At 40.6% G+C, this 22,985-nt stretch overlaps 2 protein-coding genes and 1 long non-coding RNA gene across 7 annotated transcripts; 1 reads left to right on the plus strand and 2 right to left on the minus strand.

The window, feature by feature from the left end:
- Positions 1-1,102: 1,102 nt before the first annotated feature.
- On the minus strand, positions 1,103-7,704 carry slc35e4 (solute carrier family 35 member E4). 3 transcript variants are annotated; one of them, XM_040156885.1, is made up of 3 exons: positions 7,601-7,704; positions 5,882-6,492; positions 1,103-4,218 (listed from the first exon to the last, which is right to left on the minus strand). In XM_040156885.1, the coding sequence occupies exons 2-3, from the start codon at positions 6,471-6,473 to the stop codon at positions 3,686-3,688; spliced, it is 1,125 nt and encodes a 374-aa protein (XP_040012819.1). In that variant the 5' UTR covers positions 6,474-6,492; positions 7,601-7,704; the 3' UTR covers positions 1,103-3,685. The 3 variants fall into 3 exon arrangements, with proteins under 3 accessions (XP_040012819.1, XP_040012820.1, XP_040012818.1); XM_040156886.1 differs by lacking the exon at positions 7,601-7,704 and adding an exon at positions 6,589-6,825; XM_040156884.1 differs by lacking the exon at positions 7,601-7,704 and having other exon boundaries at positions 5,882-6,582.
- An 89-nt stretch (positions 7,705-7,793) lies between these two features.
- On the plus strand, positions 7,794-15,266 carry LOC120806122. 3 transcript variants are annotated; one of them, XR_005709639.1, is made up of 4 exons: positions 7,794-7,905; positions 8,807-12,368; positions 12,505-14,351; positions 14,460-15,266. It is a non-coding gene; the product is annotated as an uncharacterized LOC120806122 (long non-coding RNA). The 3 variants fall into 3 exon arrangements; XR_005709641.1 differs by having other exon boundaries at positions 7,805-7,905; positions 11,370-12,368; XR_005709640.1 differs by lacking the exon at positions 7,794-7,905 and having other exon boundaries at positions 11,379-11,487; positions 12,107-12,368.
- LOC120806120 (oxysterol-binding protein 2-like) lies at positions 11,396-21,637 on the minus strand. The gene is made up of 14 exons (XM_040156883.1): positions 21,321-21,637; positions 20,222-20,427; positions 16,124-16,374; positions 15,811-15,979; positions 14,930-15,050; positions 14,763-14,829; positions 14,458-14,595; positions 14,081-14,326; positions 13,786-13,906; positions 13,470-13,573; positions 13,034-13,129; positions 12,435-12,619; positions 12,058-12,278; positions 11,396-11,561 (listed from the first exon to the last, which is right to left on the minus strand). Exons 1-14 carry the CDS (start codon positions 21,479-21,481, stop codon positions 11,419-11,421), a joined length of 2,229 nt encoding a protein of 742 aa, XP_040012817.1. The 5' UTR covers positions 21,482-21,637; the 3' UTR covers positions 11,396-11,418.
- Between the last annotated feature and the right edge of the window lie 1,348 nt (positions 21,638-22,985).

A 22,985-nucleotide genomic window follows, 5' to 3' on the forward strand; every position in this document is an offset into this window, starting at 1 on the left:
AATTTGGTGGAAAATGAAGGAGTTACCGAGGACAGCAAAAGTGAGGAGCACTGCCTTATTCAGGCAAAAGGCTGACCTCTGAACTCTGTGTACAGAGGCTGAGGAATCTCTAAAAGGGAGGACAGAACATGCGCGCAGGCACTCGCACACACACACACACACACACACACACACACACTCACACGTCTGGAAGAAAACAAGCACAGTACTTTCTTCAACTTCAGCAGTGATTATTTAGAATTTAAAAGTTAAGGCAGATGTAGTGAAAACTCTAATAAATCAGAAAGCATCCAAATTGCTTTACCAAGTGGTGAACACTTTTTTTTCCACAGCAGACATTTTGACTTGTCATGGGAAGAAAAAGCACAGGTGCACAGGAGTTCCAGTGAGCCGTGACAGTGTGACAGTGAACCAGGACCCTGAAACCGAAGCAGCTAAATGGAATTCACCCATCATTCATTTCATTATTGTCACCTGAGCTTTTTTGCTGTGATGTGTGAAAATAAGGGCCTATCCCTGTTTCTGGAATTGATGATTTAAGCCATTCTATGAGGTGAAAATGCCAAACCTTCACTCGATCAACCTTTCTCTATGTGATGATTGCTGTTGCTGTTTTATATCATTTCAAATGTAATATATTGGAGTTTTGTACTGTTGGTCAGACAACACTGCTATTTAAAGATGTCACCTTGGGTGCTTACAAACTTTCATTGGCCGTTTTCCATTATTTTTAGACATTTTATAGACAAAACAGCTTGTCAGTTAATTGAAAAAATTGTGTCCAAATTCATGGATAATGAAAATTATTGCTTCTTGCAGCATTGAAGGCAATTTTATCTGTAACTAATTTCACTATCACAGTATATAGTAAATTTCTGAATGTTACTGGGGCAGTTTCATGTGTAAATAGAAAATGATTTTTAAAAATATGAAATATCAAACCTTTTGTAAAAAAAAACATAAACAAGATTTATAAACCAAACTTTAGTACAGGACACTTATAGTAAGTTTTGAAATTAATTAAAATAAGCAGGAAGTGTGACAGTGGAGTTATATAATTTGATGTAGGCAACAACTCTGACTCAGAAATGATTTGGTTGGTTTGTTATTGTTTATTGTACAAGACAGTTTATTTTTATCCAGGCAATTGTAGATCATGTGTATATGAATTGTCCATTGCTTTGCCTCTAAACAGAAGCACCTACATGGCTACTGTCGGCATTCAAAGTATTACCAAACAATTTGACAAAAATGACGAATCAAATCATTCCTTTCTCTTCTACACTTTGTCCAAATAAGGCATGAGGCAAACATTTTATTCTTAAACCAGTATAGTTTAAACCAGCCATATATAACTATAAAATACATAAATATAATAAAATAGCTATTTACATCCGACTAGCTTTGCAAACAGTCAAAACCAGTATGTACACAGGAACCGAAGGCTTTGAAGACAGCGTCTTTGTACCCTGTCAGTGCAACTGTTGCTTTGCCCCACACTCATAATCTACTCAACATGATATCCATGAGAACAAGCAGCCAAACCCGCCAAACTGACAAGACTGTGGGAGTTTAATTGAGATATAAAACTAAAAAAAAAAAATGTCCGCTGAGGCGGCTCTGACCGTCGGTCAACATGATAATATGAATTGAAAATTTGTGGTTCAAAAATGTGGACATCTGTGATCAGATTACTCGAAACGATAAAATCCATCGTTCACATGCTGTAGTTGTACTGTGGTTGTTGAATAGCTGTTTGACCTCAGTCCAATGATTAATAATCAATGAACACGGGGGCATAATAAGTCCTCTTTAATAGTTGAGGTATTCAATCACATAAAACCAGTGAAATGATCTGCTGTTTTATGTTAAACCAACAAAGCCAATTATCAAACTGCAAAATAAAACCATTTCATATCTTTCTTGCAGGTTCATATATTAATTCTCAATATGAAAATTATGCAAAGGGTAATGCAATTTTATGAATCCCTTGAAATATCAAATCTGTGATAAGTAAAATCTTTTAAATATACAATCCTGCCTGCAGTTACTTTTATGGCAAAAACTTAAGATATGGCAGGTGTCATAAAAAAACAAAACAAAACTTGATGTATGGCTTTGTTGTTGTGTCGATGTGTGAGAGCTCAAACTGTACGTGAGTGATGATGATGTCTGGTCACTGACAGAACCAGTATTACAACATCATGTGGCAAAAAATAAACTTCCAAAGTAAAGATTTGGCATACCATACATGTAGGAGGGAGTGTCACAGACGTACCCAATCATTTAAGATATTTTCCGGAGGAGCCACGGCATGCAGTCCTCTGCTTACAAGACCTGACTCTTCTCTAAAGAGAGAGGGACCGGACAGACTAGTGCCATCGAATCTTACATGTATGCATGTGCAAGACACTTGAGGGTCAAAATCTACAACACTACTAAGCCAATGATTGATATGGCCATTCAAAAATAAATATTCTATTCCAAATAAATAAAGGGGGATTAAATATGTTCTGTCACAAAATAAAACTATACTGAGAAATACTGAGAGAAAACGACACTTTCCAGCAGAAGTCAGTTTTTTAAGATGTGCTAGTTATCCAACTTTATTAAAATGTCACCCACAAAAAGGGCAAAATTAAACCCAACAGATGACATTGGTTGGGATTTAAGAAGCAACCTTAAAGGACAGCTCAGTCTTCTTTTTCCTCATCTTCCACAGGGAAAAGACAGCTAAAGCTGAGTGACACTCCTTAGAGAAATCCAGAACCTAATTATCGAGGTACTCTGCAGCGAGCGTTCTGTTGGAAAAGATGGAAATAATTGGACTAATTCTACAGAGAGAGCGTCCTCTCAAACTGGTAGCTAGGCTTTAAGTGGGAAGCCACATCAAGGTTCATAGGGGAGGACAAAACACAGAGCTCAGGCTTCTTATTAAAAATGTGCTTCAGAAGAGGAAAAGAGGCGTCTCATTACACAGAAATGTTGGCTTCACCATCGTTGTAACTTTTGCCTCTAAACAAAGGGTTTTCTTTAGCCCTACGGCAATAACGGCAGTGCCCTTATTTATCAAGCGGGACGCTTCACATACACACAAAAAAAAAAAAGCTGCCAACCCAGGCCCTTACCATGACAGGGCCAAGTGAATGTCAGGTAACAGTACCATTAATATATATTTTAATACATATTGTGCCCATTCAAATTTTAGGGAAAGCGTGCTCGATGAGCCTCGCCCCCCTTTGCAGCCGACAATGTCCACGACAGCCACCCAAAATATCGATCAGAGCTCTCTATCAATGAGAACATTTTCACAGTGGAGTAGTATGAGTGACAGTGTGAATACCTCATGAGGTATTAGTTTAGTGTGCTCATGCATGCATATACCAATATAGGCTATGTACAGATGAAGGAGAGTTTTTAACCATCACTGAGAAAAAATAAAGGCAACCTTTTCCTCTCTGAAGACTCTAGTTCTGTGTGACCAGAGGAGAAATAAACTGGCACACTGAGGAATTTAAAAAAGAAAAAAAGGATCTGTCACATCGTCAGTGATGATGGCCTTATAAGGTCACACTTCCTCTGCTGCTCTTGACCACTTAATGACACAAAGGGTAGAGAACTACAGCCAGGGTTTTTAGCATTTTTTCCTTTCAACATTTTATTCTCTACTTATCCTCCTTTCATTTCAGTCTATCTTGTCTTCCTGTTTTCCATCCGTTCTCTGTTGATGATATTTTGGTTCAGATGTACCAGCTTTGTCCAAGTCCTCTCCGCATCCAGTGTGAAAATCCACCTGTCCGGGCCCTTTAGCTTTGGCCCTGCGTGCGTCCAGGTAGCTGATGATGAACTCTGAGTTCTGATAGATGAGCATGCCAGACAATGTCAGCACTGCACCGGCGCAGCTGAGGGCGGACAGTTCGCTGCCGAAAAGCAGCTGGGACAACAGCAGGTTTCCCACCACGCTCAGATTGCCCAGGATATGCAGAGTAACGGCCGAGGTGAGCGTGATTACGCAGCAGCTGGCCAAGTTGTACATGACTGAGCCCAGGCAGCTGAGCAAGATAAAGACCCACAGGTGGCGGTCGTAATGCAGCGGCGACTCCAGCATAGCCCAGTTCTCTAAGGCCAGCGCTGCCACAGCCAAGATGCAGAAGCTAGGAATGGACATCAGGTAGAGCAGGAACACAGAGTTGATTTTCTCCTCCTGTAGTAAGATGCCTGATTAAACAAAGACATACAGCAGTTACAAATATAACTGTAACGAGAAAGACTTAAGAGGTGCCGAAAACAAAACTCATTTGTCGTCTATCTACAGCATTTCCTACTTAGGTGGAAATATCTGTCATGATAGATGTTATATACTGTTTAATACCATGGTATCACAAATAGCAAATCTGACTCAGCAACTATATTTCTTACCTCAAATATTTTGATAAACATGCATTATTTTAGTGGACTGTTTAGGTGACATAACAGAAGGTTCCTGTGTTTTTGTAGTCGAAATAACAGGAACAGACTCTCTTCTGTTCACTGCTCACCGCTGTTCAAAAGTTGACAGTGAGCTTTGAGGCGGTTTGATAGCAGGAAACCGGCAGGGAATTATTCAAAACTCCTGTTTGGAAAGATTTGACTCAGGGCCCTTAAACGAAATGATGTGCACGGCCAATGTGTGTCCGAGAAAAATTTACTTATGAGGGAAACTGTTATGACAACAGGAAGTGAGAGAGGATGAAAATAGCTAATTGAAACTTGAGACAACATAATCCAGTTTGGATCCTCAGGATGGACAAAGTTTCTAGTCATGATTAAAAATAAATGCAATGTGCAGCAAACTCCATCTGCTGCACCTTGTTTTTAAATTCTGAAATTGAACTTTCCTTTGTGTATGCTTATTTATCCTTATTTAACAAAGCAAACAGGCAACTTCCTAAACTCATCTGCAGGCATGTACTGTTCATCACCGAGTGGCTCTACTGGAATATTTGGGGATTTTTGGTACTGAAAGCCTTTAGTTTGTATTATTTCATCAGGATAAACCACGCAGTAACAATTCTGCTCTCCATGGAGTCCTGGATAAATACAATAAAAACGATAAAAAAAATTAATGGTTAATTTACTAAAAATGAGCCAAGGAATTTTAAACTGTTAAATTTTCAATGAACATCATGTTTTCTTTTGAAATATGTTGCATTAGAGGAAAATTCCTTTGATTTCAGCCTCTCTGATTCATCACTTAATAGTGTCTCTGGAGTCTCTCAGTTTGTTGTGGAATCTCTTGAATACATTTTGTATAAATAGACTATTCAGAAAAAATTGAAAAATTGGTGGCAACTGACAAAAACTTTAAAATACTCCATTCAGTCTACTGGTTTACCAGAAGATGACAGTAAATTTTATGTTACTTCCAAAAAGTTCAGCCCGTCTGAACTTTTCAGTCCATGAAAAGCCAAGATAAACATTAGACAGATTACGTCTGCATGTCATCAGGGTGTGCAGAAACTCTGCTCTTTCTATATACACACACTCATACACACAAATTGATGTTTGTATGATGTTTCCTAAGAAACCAGAAAAAGTGCCACTGTGAAATTCCACCTTAATGTGTGATTTTGTTACTGGACTGAGTAGGGAATGACCAAATCACTAAAATGTTCCAGGACCGCAGACTGCTGTGGTGTCCAGGGGGGGAAACACTGAAATATCCACTGATGTCAGTGGAGAGAGAGGAGATTTCCAGTTTAAAAATAAAAGGGTAAATAACTCATAGGTTGCTCTCTATAGCTACAACAAAAACCCAACAAAACCAAGTGTTAATTTCAACCGTCTGAGGTGACGAACAGGACAGAAAACAGCGAACTGACGAAGTAAAAGTGGTACTCACTCTGCTGGATGGACTTGACACCCCTCAACATGGTCGCTGCAAAAACAAAGAAGCAGCCGGTCTGATCGAACTGGACCTCCCCCATGATGCTGAAGGAGGCTCCCAGGCAGATTGGCATCATGGCTGTGTATTTGAGGATGTGATGCTGCTTGCCCAGGATCAGCGTGGAGATGGCCAGAGTAAAAAGCGGCGTGGTGGTATAGATCATTTGTGCAAATGACAGCTGGACATAGTTCAGACCCATGTTTCCAAAGGCGATACTGGCACAAAATGTCAGACTCAACAGGAACACCTTACATTTCGCACTGGGGGTCAGGTCCTGCTCTCCAGCCCCTCTGTGGCGGATCACCCGCAGTTTGATCAGGCCATAGTCCACCACTATGGCTGTCAGCATGTGCAGCGCTGACAGTAGCAGAGGGTACCTGAAGTTGTAAACGGCAAATATCCATTTGTTGAGGCTGGAGATAGTGGTGCCCGTCACCAGCCAAACAATGACAGCTGACAGCAGATGGAGCATCTCTGCGGGTGGCCTCCTCCTGCCTCTCTCTTGCAGAGTCGCCTCGCATTTTGAGAAGCCATCGGCGCTGATCATCTTCGTATCATTGTCCTCTCTGTAAGGAAAACACATGTTGAACACGCACCACTCACCTCCAAATGGAAATCATAACAAAACCGGCAAGCTCGGGGCTGAAATTCGCGAGAATAACCTGCGACACAGCTGTTTTTCCTCCTCTGCGGCGCCAGCCGGTCTTTGTTGTTCAGTAAACCTGCGTTTTTCAGCACCGCCTATTGACACGTGTTTCTATTTTGCATGACGAGCTGGTTGCGTAACGTAACCTGCGCTGGCAAAATGACATATACCGGAGCAGGAGGGACGAGAGCGGTTCAGGGCGGGTAATGGAAAACCGTACGCGCCTTCCCCACGACGGGTGCCGAGGGGATTGGTTCTTATCCTGATAGGCAGCGATGGACCGACGGTGACGACGGGGCGTGATGCACCAAAAAAAACCCCAGCAGTTTAGTAAACACCACGGGGCAACTCAGGTAGTGGCTGTGCCTGTAACGAGATATCATAAACCTCTGACAGCGCAGCAGCAGCAGCTCACAGGAGTTATGTTTTTTTCCCCCCCTTCTCTACGCTGTCCTTAAATAGCAGCTTACTTCAGCGCCAGATGGAGATCTCGTGATTCTCCTTCCCGGCACTGGGACAGAGGGGAAAACCCTGACAACCCACTGTTTGTTGTTCAAAAACACGAAGTCGCTTGTAAAGCAGAACGCCGCGTTGCTAAGATAGTTCAGACAGCGGTTCGCTCATTAATTAATAAAATACGCTTCCTGTCAAACAGCCGAGACACTCCCGGCGTGACCGTCAACACAAGAGCAGAACAGCGCTTTTGTTTGTTCGACACAACAAAAGGGTCAAGGTGGGGTTAAGTTAGCCGACCTCTGCTGTGGACTGCGCTGTCACTCGGCAAACCGGCAGCCGAGTTTCTCTCTGCTCGCGGCTTCCTGCTAACGTTAGCCGGTAGCAGCCCTCTCTGTGTCTGCGAGGAGGCAGCGCTTGATGGCTAGCCGTTAGGTTGCTAGCTACAAAACAAGGCGACAGCCGTTGCCCCTGGCTCGACGCGGTGTTGGCCGACCTTCGCTGTGTAAACGTCGCCGGCACCACGACTGCCTGCCAGCCGCCTCCTATCACTGTGCGGACTTCGTCGTTTTTACCTCGTTCCTCGTCGAGTAGCTTGACGGCGCTTGGAACATCCCCAAAATCTCCGTTCGTCAGCCAAGCCGGAGCGTACGCACTTCAGTGTCGTTTGCTGGTTTATTTAAAGGGCAATGCCACTCATTTGTGGGCGGCTTATTCAGTACAGGGTGCAAGCCGAATGCAACCTCTCTCTCGTGCGCAGGATTTGAAGTGTTGGAGCCCGCAGCTTCACATGATCACGACCCATCATCCGGGGACGATGATGAACTGCGTTCCTGTCACCATAGGAGGCTTTCAGGATGAGTGGGGGAACATGCAGCAGGTAACAACTGTAGGGTTTAATTTGCAAAATGCAAATAATTACATAGAAAAAATGCAAGGGGTCTTTGTTTCACTTGAAGTAACTGTGCAATAAAGCTACATCAAGCCACGTTTTCCATACACTGATTTTACTTTGTGTAAACATTTTTAAGACTCAACTGAACTGTCAACCTCAGCTTTTTTCAAAAAGAGGTGATTACTGTTTGTTAATCATGCCATTTCCGGGCAAACCTTACTGAAATAACCACCGTGACAATGTCGATGTGGTTTATGTATGGATGGCAGTTGAGTTCAGTTGAAAGTGAGAGTATAAATCATCGCAAGCACATGAGGAAATACAGAGGTGCCAACTTTTCTTTGCTTGTATTCACCATTAATGAAAAGAGATTCATTAAACCAGTAATTGATTTTACTCTGAAACATCAGGAGAGGAAGTGTACAATCACAGTGTAATGTAAAAACTACATATTCTCTAGAGTCTAACTATAATACATAGAGGATAAATTGATATTACAATCCAAAGCCCTGTTGGAATGAGTGCCAATCTGGTAGAACTGGTAGATCTAAATCAGTCCCATCCATTGTATCTTCCATAAAAACCTGTATTTTCTCACTACTGCAAGTTTTATGTTGTTTATTTGAGTTTGTTAAGGACTTTGTGAAATTATTTTTAAAGGCACCACAGGATGGATGTTATTATTATGTTATGTTATTATTTTACTATTATATAGTTCTAGGGAAAGGCCATGGCATAATGGAGTACAATCATGATTTAAAGTTTATGGAAAGTTTAAATATCCCAGTTTTATTTAGCAGATTGTGAAAGTGGGTCAACAAGCCTGTTTTTTATTGTGAGACGAGAAGTTATTGGTGTCTGGTTTGCTATTCTGCACTTATGACAGCAGCTGGCATTCAACCTAAATGCAGACCAGAGACACAGTCCCAAGAGGAATGTGTTGTTGGCCTTGAGGCATCATGACAGACAATGTTTCTCTGGACTTCTTCTGTATTATCTGTCCCTTGTGAGTTGAAAGATTTGAACAACACTGATTTGACAGTAAACAACAGCACGGACACAGCTTACTGTTTTTATTTGAGCTCAAAAATGTAAAATTTTAGAGGCCATTGGGCACAAAAGGTGAGTTCACATCATGTTTCAGCAACAGTCCACAAAGAATTAGTTAAGTGAAGACACTTCTCACTACAGAAGTGCTTAAGCACTCTAAAACCATGCATATCTATATGTTGCCATGGAAACCTTATAGTTTATGTAGCATGTATCTTTACCTGCAGGGAAACATAACACTGTGCTTTATTTAAACAGCATCTTATTTGCATCATTAATATATACTGTATCTTATAAACTTATATTCATAATTTCAATTCCCCAACATCGCTGTAACTGGTATACAATATTGACTCCATTTAAGATTATATATACACAAATAGAGTTAAAGTAGTAACCAGAATATGATTGTTCAAGTAATGTTAAACAGTATTTTCTTACAGTGATTATAAATGAGTTCATTCTATTTCTATTATATTCTTGCTATATACAGGCCAATATCAATCAGGCAGTCGTTCATGTGCATCATGCCCTGTTGTAATTCACAGGAAGCTGAAAACTATAAATAAACAGGTTATTATTGTTTTTTAAGAGAATGTATATTTTCTACTAATGTACATCAGTGCTTGTTAGCACGCAAAAACCTTAAAAGATGTATTGCTAAGCCTTTCCTTAATTGTTTTGTGGATCTGGACTGATGTGTATAAATCAGATTTCGTCACATAAACATGATTCAGCTAACTGGATACTGTTGCTATAGCATGATTTTTGTGCTGCATAGAACACCTTTCTGACCTGGGAGTGTTTTCTTTTCAAGTGACTGTGCGGTTGTAGAACTGCTGACATTTCCAAATAAAGCAACACAATTTTAAAGACTGAGACCATTCATAGAGCTAGCCAATTCTAAACTAGGGGGGAAAGAGTTTGTTGCTACTTACAAAGATGATAATCCTGATGTTCTGAGTAAAATAAAATAAGTATATATGTAAGTGCCCTCAAAAGAAAAAATACCCTGCCAGATTGCTATAATTTGTAGAGAATCTTAGAGTTGGGATGCAGGGGTTGCTAAGGACTTACTACTTTATTAAATAATTAAGGCTAAAGATACCATCAAGCACCGATATCATCCCTTGCTGAAGGAAATCCCCCAGGCGTAGCAGATTTCTACTTCAGTGGAATTCTTATGGTTGAGTCTCACGATCTGTGACATGATAGGTTTACTGTCGCACTTCCATAAAGTTTCAAGACACAAGAGAGGCAAATTTAAAAAAGAGTTGTCTAAATAAATGCAGGAGTGGCAGACATATCCTGACTTTTAGTCTCTAATGTGCAACAGGCTCCAAAAATTCTGGATCATACATTTCCCATATTTCAACTCAATAGTGTCTTTACTTTTTACCTCCCAGCCTGGTAAAATTTCACATTCCACAACCCCAATTTGTAACAAAGAGTTTTACACATTTATACAGGTCCAAGGTGAGATTACTCAACTTCTATCACGTTGGTACTGTCATTTTCTCAGACTCAAAAAAGCTCCTCCAGAGCCTGTAAAGACATTATACAACTGTTTTCACAGGCTGTGGGGTACTCTTCATTACTAATAAATTGACTTTAACATGTAAAACTAGAGGAGTGCCCCTTTAAAGCAACCAGAAACATAGTTTTAAGATTATGTGCAGCAGCAACCTATAAAACAGCACGGCGTTTTCAGTCAGTTGTCGATCCAAAGACAAAGACATCTACTTTGGTTTTCATGGCTGAGTAGCTGCTCTTAAGAGGCCTGTCAGAGTGGACAATAACTAAATCCTTGAGGATACTGTTTGTGCAATTTTAAGACACAGAATAGTAAAAATCCCCAAGAATCAAGGGGATGAATAAATTAAGTTGTGCTGTGAAAAAGCCTTTTATCACAGAAGAATGCTTTATCCTGCTATGGTCCTTTCAAAGACTGTTGCCTCTGTCAGATCCCAGCAGGAGGAACACGTTCCAGCTTTGAGTAGAACAAGATATTCAGTGCTTGTACCAAAACATCCGTGGCACTCCTTTCCCCCAAGTTATTTCCACACACACCTGATGATAGCAATGTGTTTCCGCAAAAATGTTTTCTCTGTTCTGTGTATATGTCAGTCCTTCAGTCCCACATGCACATACACACCTAAGAATTCTGTTTGCTGATAGATTAGTTCTCTGCTGAAGCGTACGCACGAACTGAGGCCATGCATTCTGAAAACACAAGCTATAATAGAACAGAAGTGAGTAGATTAGCAACTGGAAGCTGGAGCTTGTTTTGTGCTTGAAATTCTCAAAGTGAGGGCTACTTTCAATAGCTGGCTCACTGACACACACATATCCACACTCAAACAAACAACTGTCCATAACTCAGAGTACTCTTACATCAGGAGGAACCACTCAGGCTGTCTGATGCCATGGTGTAAGTGGAAATTTTTCTTAGAAGATCTCAGGGCATTGGGTCCAGTCCTGTCTGTCTTTGGCTTCCCAGTAGCCGCCCCTGTAGACGTGAGTACTTTCTCCTGTTGTATCATCTGTCCTCTTCTCAAACCACAGTGGCTGGTAACCCTCGATATCTTGTCCTAATGACACAGAATCATGTTTTCCTTAAAACATGGCTTGAATACGCACTATTCTCCAGAATATCAGAATGTCTTACTTTTTCCATAATGTCTAAATATTGCACCCTTAAAGAGGAATGTAACTGGACTCTGTCTGGAGAAAGACAATTAATTACTATGTACGTTTCACCCCAAGAAATATACAAAGAAAGTTTTGCATTACAATCCAGGGTTTCTCCACAATTTTTGCTTTTTACTTTAAGAGTACATGAACAAAATGACACATGGAGATCACCAACCTATGTTTTTGATTCAAATGGTATATTATAACGTAATATTTTGAACATTTCGATCCAAATGTAGTTTTTGTTGTTGCCTGTGGACAGACACACAAACTCCAACCACAATAGATCTAAATTGATCAACCCATCATCTGTCTTAATATCAATGCTGTGTAAGAGGTTAAAGGCAAAATCCCTATCATCTTTCTTGTTCTTGTTGGTTTCCTTGGTCTCACCCTCCTCCAGGGCCTGATTGGCTTGCACCTCCTTTCTTTTCCTCTCCAGCCTCTGATGTTCCTCCAGTCGCTGCTTCTGGGCGTTTGCTTCATCCCACAGACCTGCCTCCATTAGCCGCTGATCTGGCCTCAGACGACTGTCAGTGGGCGCAACGCCCTCTTCTGGTTCATTCAAAGTCAAAGCCAGGGAGGAGAAAAAGTGCATGTTCTCTGCATTATCTCTGGAGAGTGAAAGATGGAAAAGACAACACATTAAGATAAAAGGTCTGATACAGGGGAAAGAGAAACGGGGGACAGATCACAAAGGGGAGGTAGGTTGAAATGCCACTTTCAATCATCAGGATGTGGTAGAAATATGTAAGATAAGATAAGCGTACGGGAGGGGATATTTCTTCCATAGGAGTTTTGGCTGAAGAGTCTGATAAACTGTCTTTTGTTTTCCTTCAGAGCCTCCACATCCTTGGCTGCTGTCCACTATCTTGGCACTCTCCATCTTGTCGTCCCAGGTTCCTGACAGGATGTAATGGGCTGTGCCCTCTCTGTCCTCTACCACTCCTGTCACCTAGAGACACCAGAGAAGATCACAAACAGGAAGAGTCCGGTTACATGCACATTCTGACTTCTAGGAGCTGACATATTCACAGCTGGGTACTACTTTTCTTATATATACTACTTTTCTTACTATATCTAACAGAACAAAGTTTTAAGGGATGATAAATATTTTTTAGGCTCCTGCTCTTCATTGGCTGACAAGTCAGTGCCTTAGAGTTCTTTCTGGGTAGATGTTGATATTATCACACAACCATTATTCAGGAATAAGACACCTCTTGAAGGTGATCTACAGTTGTAAGCACTAAGCTTAGAGGATACAAGATGTTTTAGACATATTAGGCAAGAGAGACGCTTGATCTGCTAAAACGGAGTGAAACAGGCTGCCAGTTGTCTATTAGAGAATAAAAAAGTACAACCGACGTACCTTCCGTGGGACTTCTCTGGAGAAGTAGCTGTAGGGGGAAAATTTGAGACGGCAGGTGTCCTTGGTCGTGTTGTTTACAATGTCAATGTCTCCAGACTGCCAACAGCAAAAGACAGGAAAACAGCAGGAAAATCAGATGTGACTTAAAAAGCGTATGATGACCCTAATTACTTTCTTCTTTAACGCAATCCAAACACACACACACCCACCTGCTCTTTAATACAAAGCAAATTTAATTTCTGAATGGTAATTTCCTTTCAACTCTTTTGGAGTTAACTGTTTTTAGAAGGTCTCTATTATAAGTTATTATTTTCACTGTTTTTTCTAAAATAATACTAATACTCATACTATAAATAAGAACAAACTGATTTACTCCAAGTAAGAAACTGGTTGTGTTTTGACAGTGAAAGTAGGGAAAAACTTGAGAGGAACACACCTGATCAATCCAAAGTTTTCCCACAATAATGTTGTGCACCGTTGATGTCACTTTGCTCCACACATAGTGGTTTCCGCTTGAGTGGAACTGCAGGTGAATGTTTCCTACAGTGAAGAGAAGGAAGACACACAAACACTGCACATAACATTGCAGTTTTATAATTATTTAAATATGGCTAATTATTCATGTTCTAACAAATATTTTGCGTGTGTTTACAGGTCATATCTGGCTTGTACTGGTATACTGTATATTATACTATACTGACTGTCAGCATGAACTATATCAAAGCAAATTCCTGAGTGTTTGAAGTTCTTACCTAATGGCACGACAGAAATATATTTCCCACGAAACTTGCTATCGATAGTGATATGCTGCCACAGGGTCCAACCTCGCTGTGACGTCACATGGTGGGCAGCAGCTGGTGGGTGATGACTGACCTGAGAGTTAATGGTATCAGCTAGTGTCAGCAGAGGCCCTATAGACATCCTACTGTATTTATATTTTTGTTCTTCACTATGGGGTCATTTGATCTCTATGTGTGTAAAATGCATGTGCAAGGATGTGTGTATGTAAATACAATTAATATGTAAATGTAATATCAATAATATCACCTGCTCAGAGATAGAGCGATAACCATACTCCTCCAGTCGGTCCAGCTCGTAAGTCTCCCCCAGCAGAGGGTTGAAGGGCTTGGCTGTACGATGGACCGTTGTGGAGTACGAGGAGACGGAAAATGCAGCCACCAGGCACATCTGCTCCAGGGATGAGTCACAGCGAGCTGCCCGGTCCAGAAGCTCGCTGTACTCCAGATCCTCCGTCAGACGCTGCAGCATTGACAACGGCTCATTGAAGTTTACCTGCATTCACACACAGACACAAAAGGTTTCTTATAAGTAGTCCAGATAGTTCCACATGTGGAACACCAATTTACTCAAATCCACATGTAATAAAAACTATATTACATCTAATTAGTATTTTTTGGATTTACAGGCATGGGTATCTTGGACAGGTCTTTGCCAATACAGTTCTTCATGATGCTCCACAGATTGAGGGAGTAATTTGGTTTGTCAGGAATACGGCTGCGTCTCGTTCTTCGTACCTGCATGTGGTTTGTGCCTGAGGTTTCCTGAAAAAAGAAACAAAACACAAAGTTTCAGTTGTAAAAATGTAAAAAATAACGCACACAAAGAAAAGGATGGATAAGTGATTGTTAAGTGATATTTTTGTGTGTATAAGACAACTTTAGTACAAAGTTACATTTATTTTATAAATATCAGTATACTGGCGACCTACATTCTCATTGTGAGACCAGTCATTGGGCACTCCTCCACTCATCATACTCTGATTACTCCCTGAGCGCCTGAGAGAAAGCAACATACTTTAAATACAATTCAAAGTAATAGCTCTGCTGATTGATCTAGAACACAGCTCTGAGGTTAGTATGTATAGTGATGTCTCACTTGTGCTGTATGTCACCACTAGTAGTCACAGTTATGAATGCAGGGGAGTCCTCCATGGCATCGAAGAACTCTGCCTCATCATTCTCATCACTCGCATCCCCCTCCTGAGACCGCTCCACACCTACAGCAATATAAACACAGGACAAGGGGACAGGTTAGCTGAGTGTCTACCATCTATAAATATACAGTATGTACTGTACAATATACACAATGTAGAGCTCCCATACAAGGGTAGGCCAAATAACAGAGACACCTTACCATAATACATATCTCTGTAATGTTTGCTCTTAATGGTGCCATGAAAACAAATTTATAAAAATAGGGGATATCACTGGCAACTTAATGTACAGATCAACTGTGCAGTACTTGCTGCCTTGTTTGCAAGTGCATGAATTGCAAACATTTTAAAATTATGTAATTATAATTATGAGAATATATGCCAAAAAAAAAAGTTCTTACAAAGGAAAAGTGGTCACAAAAAGACCCTCACCAACACTGATTCAGAGACATATAACAAGACATTTGCTCCACACACTACAAACTATGGCCTCAAAATTTGTTTTGTCAGTAGTGTGTTAAATTAACAGACGTGACAATCTGAACAAAAAACAAACATTAAACTAGGCAGGTAGTTTGGGAGGAATATATTGTTGTGTTTCTTTAACTTTGTCTCCCCATGTAGATAAATGCACTAAAAACTGAGATAAAAACTGAGATATGACAAGATAAGACTAAATGAGCTGCATTTCTGACAGAAATTCATCACTACTACTGGCCAGAAGAGGACCACTTCCTTATTCTGTGAGTTTATGCTCTGCCTTTAACAGTACATTGAAGAGGATGTCTTGGGCGTGCAGGAGACTGTGTTTGCTGTGTCTCACCTGTATAGGAGGTGGGATTCTCTCTCCAGGCTCTCTCTAAGCTGTTGTGCTGTTTGGCTAACTGTTCGATGGTCTCCTCCAGATGGTGTCGCTGTTCTCTCTCATACTGCAGAGCCTTTTGCCACCTCCGGCTGTGAGATTCCGCTACGTCCAGAAAGTCACGACAAGCCTTAAGTGTGAACACAACACGTATCAATAGATGCGGGCAGAGCCCTCATGCTGCATTCCCTCATTAAAATAGACATTTGCAACTGATCAGTCTCCCATTTAGAGTGGTTATATAGTGGCTGAGTCTTGCACTGTGTAGACTCACATTGATCATAGCATTGGAGGTGATGCGGAAGAGGGTGGCTCGCTCATTAACAGCTTTCACTCTGTCAGTGCTGTCAGTGGATCCACGCAGTTCCTCAAGTTCGCTGAGGGAACGCTGGAGAGCGGCGCCGTGCTTTCCTATAAGGTCATTACAGGTGCTCAGGTCATCTAGCTTGCTGGCCAGACTCTTGAGCACCCCTTGGGTTAGGGCGCGGTCCTCCTGAGGTACAGGGCCCTCATCTCCTGAGTCATCTTAACACAGACAACAAAAGAAAGGGAGCACACAAATGACAGAGTTTACCAAAGATGTTAGAGTATCAATAGAGGTTATTATGATGTCTAAATAATTTGGATGTTTATGGTGGTGAAATAATATACTGTAGTAAGCAGTACATAGGAAGTTAATGTCTCATCAGACAGATTGACAAAGATATTTTAAATACTTTAAATTTAAATTGAGATGAGTGTTAGTAGGGAATGGATGGAGGATGATAATAACACTTCACACCCTGGTCCCCCACACCCCTTCCTCTACAAGACTGGAAAGCTGTGAATGAACACTGTTGCCCTGGAAACGTAGTCCTGTGCAATCAGGAGGCTACGCTATTTTTAGAAGAAGAGGGAGAAAAAAAGATGACGCACTACCCTTTTCCTTCTCTCTTTCTCTCTCTCTACTCCTTGTTGGCCTGAGCTGAGCCATTGGTCTCAGGGATTTTAGAAGGAGAGTAGGGAGGCTGACTTATAACCAGATGCCATAACATGATAATTATTACATGACCTAGAGATCTTGAACCCTAAAGTTGTCAATATTTCCTTTAAATTTTCCACTATTAGTTTCAAATTTAGACACTATTAGACAAAGTTAAACGAAACATTTTTCTGTATCTACTTGTTCCACTGCAAGATTAAAGCTAAATCACTATAAGTGAAATTTTAAAAATCTAAAATGCCTTTTTTTTCTATGACATTATAGGGAAACTACAGCTATTTTATGCATACATTCATAAACATTTTCTTGTAACTCAACCATACAGCTTTGAAACTAAACCTCGGGATCTTGAATAGACTTTTAAATAAATTCTGAGGTTAGTGCTTGTCTGCACAATATTTGTTTGTACAAATAGACCTGCCAAAGAGTCTGTGGTCTGGAGAGGGTAATAGAGCAAACTGTGTTTGATTAAAGCCTCTCATGAAAAAAAAGACATCCATTTATGAAGAACCTAGTTTTTAAATCCCAAAAAGCCTTATTTACATTAGGATACATTTAGATAATGTCTGGTTTCATATTCTAGACGGTTATAAATAATACACAACACAACAATAATAATAAACACAAATAATTCAAATTTAAAGTGCAAATAACTGCCTCCATCATATGTAATGGAAATTTTCTAGGTCAAAATATTTCTTCTCTGCTAAAAGAAACAGATTGTGTTTGTACTCTGAAAACTCCTGAGCATGTTGACTGAATCTAGGCCAGTGTCTCTCTTGCCCAGTGAGTATTAAAGCAGGGAGACAAACTACTACACCTTACTGGAGGGGAAAAGAAATAAAAACAATCAGGGCAAACCGGATTAACAAAGTCTCAGGAGGAGAAGATAAAAAATGCGAGGGTGAAAAATCCTTCTGGCATCTGTAATGGTTTCATGACCCATATACAGTAGAGAGAAAAAGGATCTTACTTGACTTAGTGCTAATGGTGCCAATGATGTTGAGACACTAGATCATGAATTTGAGGTGTGGGTCCATTTGCCACCCAACATGTTTTATGGACGTGCACTTCTCCCTTCACCCATAATACAAATCCATGGAATAATAATGTACATGTAGCTGAAAGACACACTGGCCTAGTCTGAATTATTTTTCACAGAGGACACCAGAACGTCTGAGACAAATTGGTGACTCATCGTTGAATCATGAAAACACACCCACAGGTGATAGAGGGAGCACCAATATGGACACAGTGTGGGAAGAGAGAACTGGAGTTGAAAATCAGGGGATGCACTGTAAGCTTCTGCAATACAAATGAAGCAATCAAAATTTGACATTGATATGCTGAAAGCCTGCTGTGGAGCAACCTGAGCCACACTCTTTCCTCCTTGTAAACATTTAATTAGATTCACTCTCACACTCACATATGCTGAACGTGCGACTCCATATCTAATGCTTGTTGGAGAGGTCTGAATTTTGTCACAACGTACCTTTTACGTATCATTAATCTAAAAAATGAAAAGCATGTAGTGGTTACATGATACCTATTACAAGATAGGTGCCTGATTACTTATGCAACATCCGCTTAGTTACCTTCGTTCTAGTCCACTTTTAGCCAATTACTTTACCCTTCTATTATTGCCACTAAACTCATAACCAAGGGCTCATGCAATAATATTCTGTAATCACAGCACACACACACTTCACCAAAACACAAGGATTTGCACATGCATAAAAACACATTAGCTATTCTGTTCTAAAACTGTGAAATAGACAGTGTCGACAATATTTGTTCAAGAATAAGACATTAGATTAGTAGGATATTAACCCACACAGCCTTCGTAAGATTAAAATCTATAATGAAAATTAGTAATTGCAAAAAAATATATAGCCAAAACATGCAGTGACAGCAATGTAAACAAAATTTCTGAACTGTGGGTATACTCAGAAAGAGAGTAAGGCTGTGTAAAATCTTCTAAATGGGCTCGGCTCTTTAAATCCTGTTTAGTATTTTGGCTGTTGTCATTACCTTACACATCGGTCATGGTCTCCATACGTTAATATGGCCAGAACAACAGAAAACACTAATTTGCATCTTGCAGGTGCAAATCGTCATTAAAGGGTGCTTACACGCACACACCTCTTCGAAATGATTCCTCTAGCAGCTGTATTTAATAATCCTGAGAAAAAGTAGAATTTAAATCAGTTGCAAACAAATAAGACAAATACAGAACACTTGACTGAGACTGACTGTTAAATATTGTTGTTCGGCAGTCACTTCATGGTGCCATTTTGTTAACTTTTAAGCAAATTTTGTCTTGTGAGAAATCTGATCAGCATATTTACACGGACATTTTCCCAGAAAAGTATTAGTTTATTGCCAAACTTAGTGAATTCCACAGACATACAGACACTGCACTCAATTACAAACCCACACATGCATGCTTGCACACCGACGGCTTTTATTATATATCTTATTTTGTTGTTAGTAAAATAACAATAAACATGTTACTTACAAGGTGACACTCATTGAATAGGCTGCTCTCATGTCTCCCTATTGTCCACAGAGTGTATGGTGAAAAATATTTTCAATGAAAACCCTCACAACCTCCTGTTCTCTCTTTTTTTACCCCTCCTGCAACCAGAACAGGAGGAGGAGTCTAAAGGAAGGTCATTTCATTCAGCTCTCACTGTCGTCATACCGAAGGAGACAGGGAGGGATAAAGGAGATAGAGCTGGAGGGAGGAGGTAACTGCATGTGTGTTTGTGCACATTTGTGCAAAAGAGAGGGAGAGAAAGACAGAGAGAGGAAAAACCCCACTGCCCATCTTTGCTCTCGATTCTTTAATTTAAACGTCAAGGCTAGACAGCAGCAAACAGAAAATGTCTCCCAGACTCAAAGAATAAAAAATATATTAAATTAAATTAAATAAAATTATATGATATGCTCCATTGGTGCCCCACATGCCCTAACTGACAGTTTCCATCAAAACATCTTACACAACACTACCCTCTTGTGGCATGTGGTTTACATAACACTAAAGGCGACAGAAATAAAAAATGCATTTAGGTAAATGGGTCTTGGTTGCAGGAGCCTGCATTAAGGTTGCAGCTAAAATAGTTAAATGTTTTTTTCAGGTGAACCATGTCGTTCCTTTTCAGTAGATATTCTGGGACATTATTTCTCAAAAGGAACAACAAATTCAAATCTAATGCTCCTAAAGAATTACACTTACTAGTTTTTGTTTATAAAGGCTGCCCATTTCCAGACTTTGCATTACCTCTTTGCACAAGGGCTAAAAATTTGCCAAAATAATATGCATAAACACAAACATATCGTACTGTCTGAAACATACGGAACACACCGAGTATAAACTGTCCATCTTACCCGAGTGTTGCATCAGGAGAGTGGCATTGGCCTTGGCCTGTTGCAGGGCCGACACCCAGCGCTGACACTCTCCCTCAGAGGTGGCCTTCAGGTGGTAGCTTCGGCCGCCGCTGGTTAACACCAAGTGGCAGGTGTCACCCACCTCAATGTGTGCTGTTGCCATGGGAATGGTGCCCCGGCAAGTGTGTGCCATCTCTGCCTGAGTCCTGAGGGAAACCAGCATAAACTGAGTTGTTAATATGAGTGTGTGAGAGCAGAACAAAGGGATGAGCACTCCAGCCTCTCTGCTCAGTTCCATGTTTATGTGGAGAAGAAAGAAGAAATGGGGCAGCTCTGTTAATAGGTTACTGTTAAAACAGCATCCCAATAAGTCTGTCAAACAATTAAGCCTCAGTGATGAAATGTAGAATGCAATTTGTAGTCTACATTTCTCTTGAGGCTTCTGACAGTACGCACGCAGCTCAACACTTTGACCTTTTTTCTGACATGACCACAGCCTCTTTCATAAAGATTTCACATACCATTGTCCTGCATGCTTTTTACAGGGTAGTTTAGTATCCCACCGTGGAGAAGATACACTTTTTAGAGGTAAGGAACTGGCTCTTCTTTCATTGTTCTGTACAGAGTTGTGTTATTTCTTTGTCGTTTGAGTTCAACACATAGCTAGCTATAACTCAGATTCAACTAGTTAGCCATCCCACATTTACTAAACCGAACATATAGCTTATTAAATTCCTGTATGAAATCATCGCGAAATATGTTAAAATACTGTAGGACACAGGATGTAGCTGTACAGTAATATAATAATTATTAGTATATAATTATAATTCGTCATTTTTCCTCTTGTCCCTATGACTAAGATGATTTTTGTTGCTAAACTGGCGTCATTCAGGGCACTCCCTCTTCGGCCGGATGACAGATCAGAAAAAAAGTTTAATCTAACATTTAAAAAACCTTTTTTTTTTTTTTCAACAGACCACCTCTGCCAACACGCATTTAACAAATGTAATCAAAATATAACATATGTTTAGCGAATAAGAACCCGCAACCGAGGTCAGATCGAGCACCAGCGGTCGCTGTAACCGTTAGATACCGTTACCTGTAGTAGGACAGGAGGCCGTTGCTGAGAACGAACCACCGCCGCTGGTAGCCCTTCAGGTAGTTGGTCCATTTAAAGAGCCAGCCTTTGCACGCATCCAAACACGGCAGGTGGAGCCCCGGCAGAGTCGGGGAGGGTAAACTCTTCACCAGCTCGTTCATTTGCTCCTCTCGGCCGTTAACGGTGCGCCAGCGGGATGGACGGGAAAAGCCGGTGTGGTGTGAGTGGAGTTGCCGGCTGTCAACAGCTGCACGGTTAGCTAGCTTCGCGAGCGGGCCAGCGGCACTGCACCGTATCCTCCGCCAAAAGCTCCTGTTAGCTTGCAGCCGTTTGCCGAGGCGATGCCAGTGTCCCTCTTTACCCCGAGATAGTTTTTAATATAGATAGATAGATATATATCACGCTTGTGTTCCTGCTAGGACGAGACAAGAAACCACATTTAGTACATGAAACTATTCAGCGGTGGAGCCTGGAGCCTCTCTGTTGACTGCGTGTAATAATAAAGCCTGTGGATGTGAGAGAGGGGAGATCATGATGACGTCCTTATCACAGCATTGTAGCATATGGGTGCAGGTCTGTGTGTTTGCACGTCTGTGTGTGTGTGTGTGTGTGTGTGTGAGTGTGTGCGTGCGTGCGTGAGTGAGTGTGTGTCCGTCCGTGCGTGTGTCACATGGCATTTACTGCGATTTTCTGCATCATTGCAAGAGTCTGTTGGAGGAGGAATACTGCCTCTAAAAAAAATGATTGCATTCATTTCAATAACAGAGCCAAGACCAGTTGTGGAATGTAACCAAGTATATTTACTCAAGTACTGGGCCATGGTACAAATTTGGGGTAGGCCTACTTGTACTTTAATGTTTTCTTTTAATACAACTTTTTGCTTCCACTCCACTAACTTTTAGGAGAAAAATAGTGCACAATTTACTCCAATCCTTTTTTTGACAGATATAGTTAATTAACTAAGATTTTGGATAAGAAAAAATATACCTTATGATGCTTTGATATAGTATACACTGGCAGTTTATTAGGTATACCTAGCTAAAGCTAATGCAGCCTAATACAACAATAAATCCTACCTTCATAAGATTATAATGTTCAGTTTGTTTTTAAATTGTTTTAGAGAGGTGTTGATTTAACTATGTGATCTTTTTGGAGGCTGTAGTTTGTGCTCATGTTGAACTGTATTGCATTAAATGGAGGGGTGTTTCTGTTATTTAAGCCTACCCTCGTTGATACAACTCCACCAATTCAAGCTGTTATCAAAGAGGCACCCAAACAAGAATATAAACACCCATCTGAGTGCTAATCAGTGCTACCACAACCCGACCGTCCTCTCCACCCAAATAAAAACTTCTCATATTTAACAAATGATGGAATGAGTATAGATAACTGTAGGTGACTTCTTGTTGCCAAAGGAAAATCATTACAGATGATGCGCTTAAGTGGATATAAAACTGTGATGACGCCCCCTCTTACATTTACTTAATTTCTCCAGAGGACTTAAACTTCACACAATAAAGGGGGCTTTTCTAACAGTTTTATGCTCACATCTTTGATAAGTATGTAACTTTACGAGAGTTTAAGACCTTCTGAAACCTTGAATGAAAAGAAATTGCTGACAAATGATTGACAATCTTGTTACTTCAATTTTTGACTCATTTCTCT

Source organism: Xiphias gladius, chromosome 20, assembly GCF_016859285.1.
Source record: "Xiphias gladius isolate SHS-SW01 ecotype Sanya breed wild chromosome 20, ASM1685928v1, whole genome shotgun sequence".
Lineage (NCBI taxonomy): Eukaryota > Metazoa > Chordata > Actinopteri > Istiophoriformes > Xiphiidae > Xiphias > Xiphias gladius.

Bases quoted from the DNA above. Each gene is read 5' to 3' on its own strand.
- slc35e4 (XM_040156884.1), bottom strand. From the start codon at position 6,509: ATGTGTTTTCCTTACAGAGAGGACAATGATACGAAGATGATCAGCGCC. The intron at 4,219-5,881 runs GTGAGTACCACT...TTGTTTAATCAG, and splicing joins TGTCAAGTCCATCCAGCAGA to GCATCTTACTACAGGAGGAG.
- LOC120806120 (XM_040156883.1), bottom strand. From the start codon at position 21,481: ATGAACGAGCTGGTGAAGAGTTTACCCTCCCCGACTCTGCCGGGGCTC. The intron at 14,596-14,762 runs GTAGGTCGCCAG...TTCTTTTTTCAG, and splicing joins ACTGGTCTCACAATGAGAAT to GAAACCTCAGGCACAAACCA. The intron at 14,327-14,457 runs GTAAATCCAAAA...GTGTGAATGCAG, and splicing joins TGTCCAAGATACCCATGCCT to GTAAACTTCAATGAGCCGTT.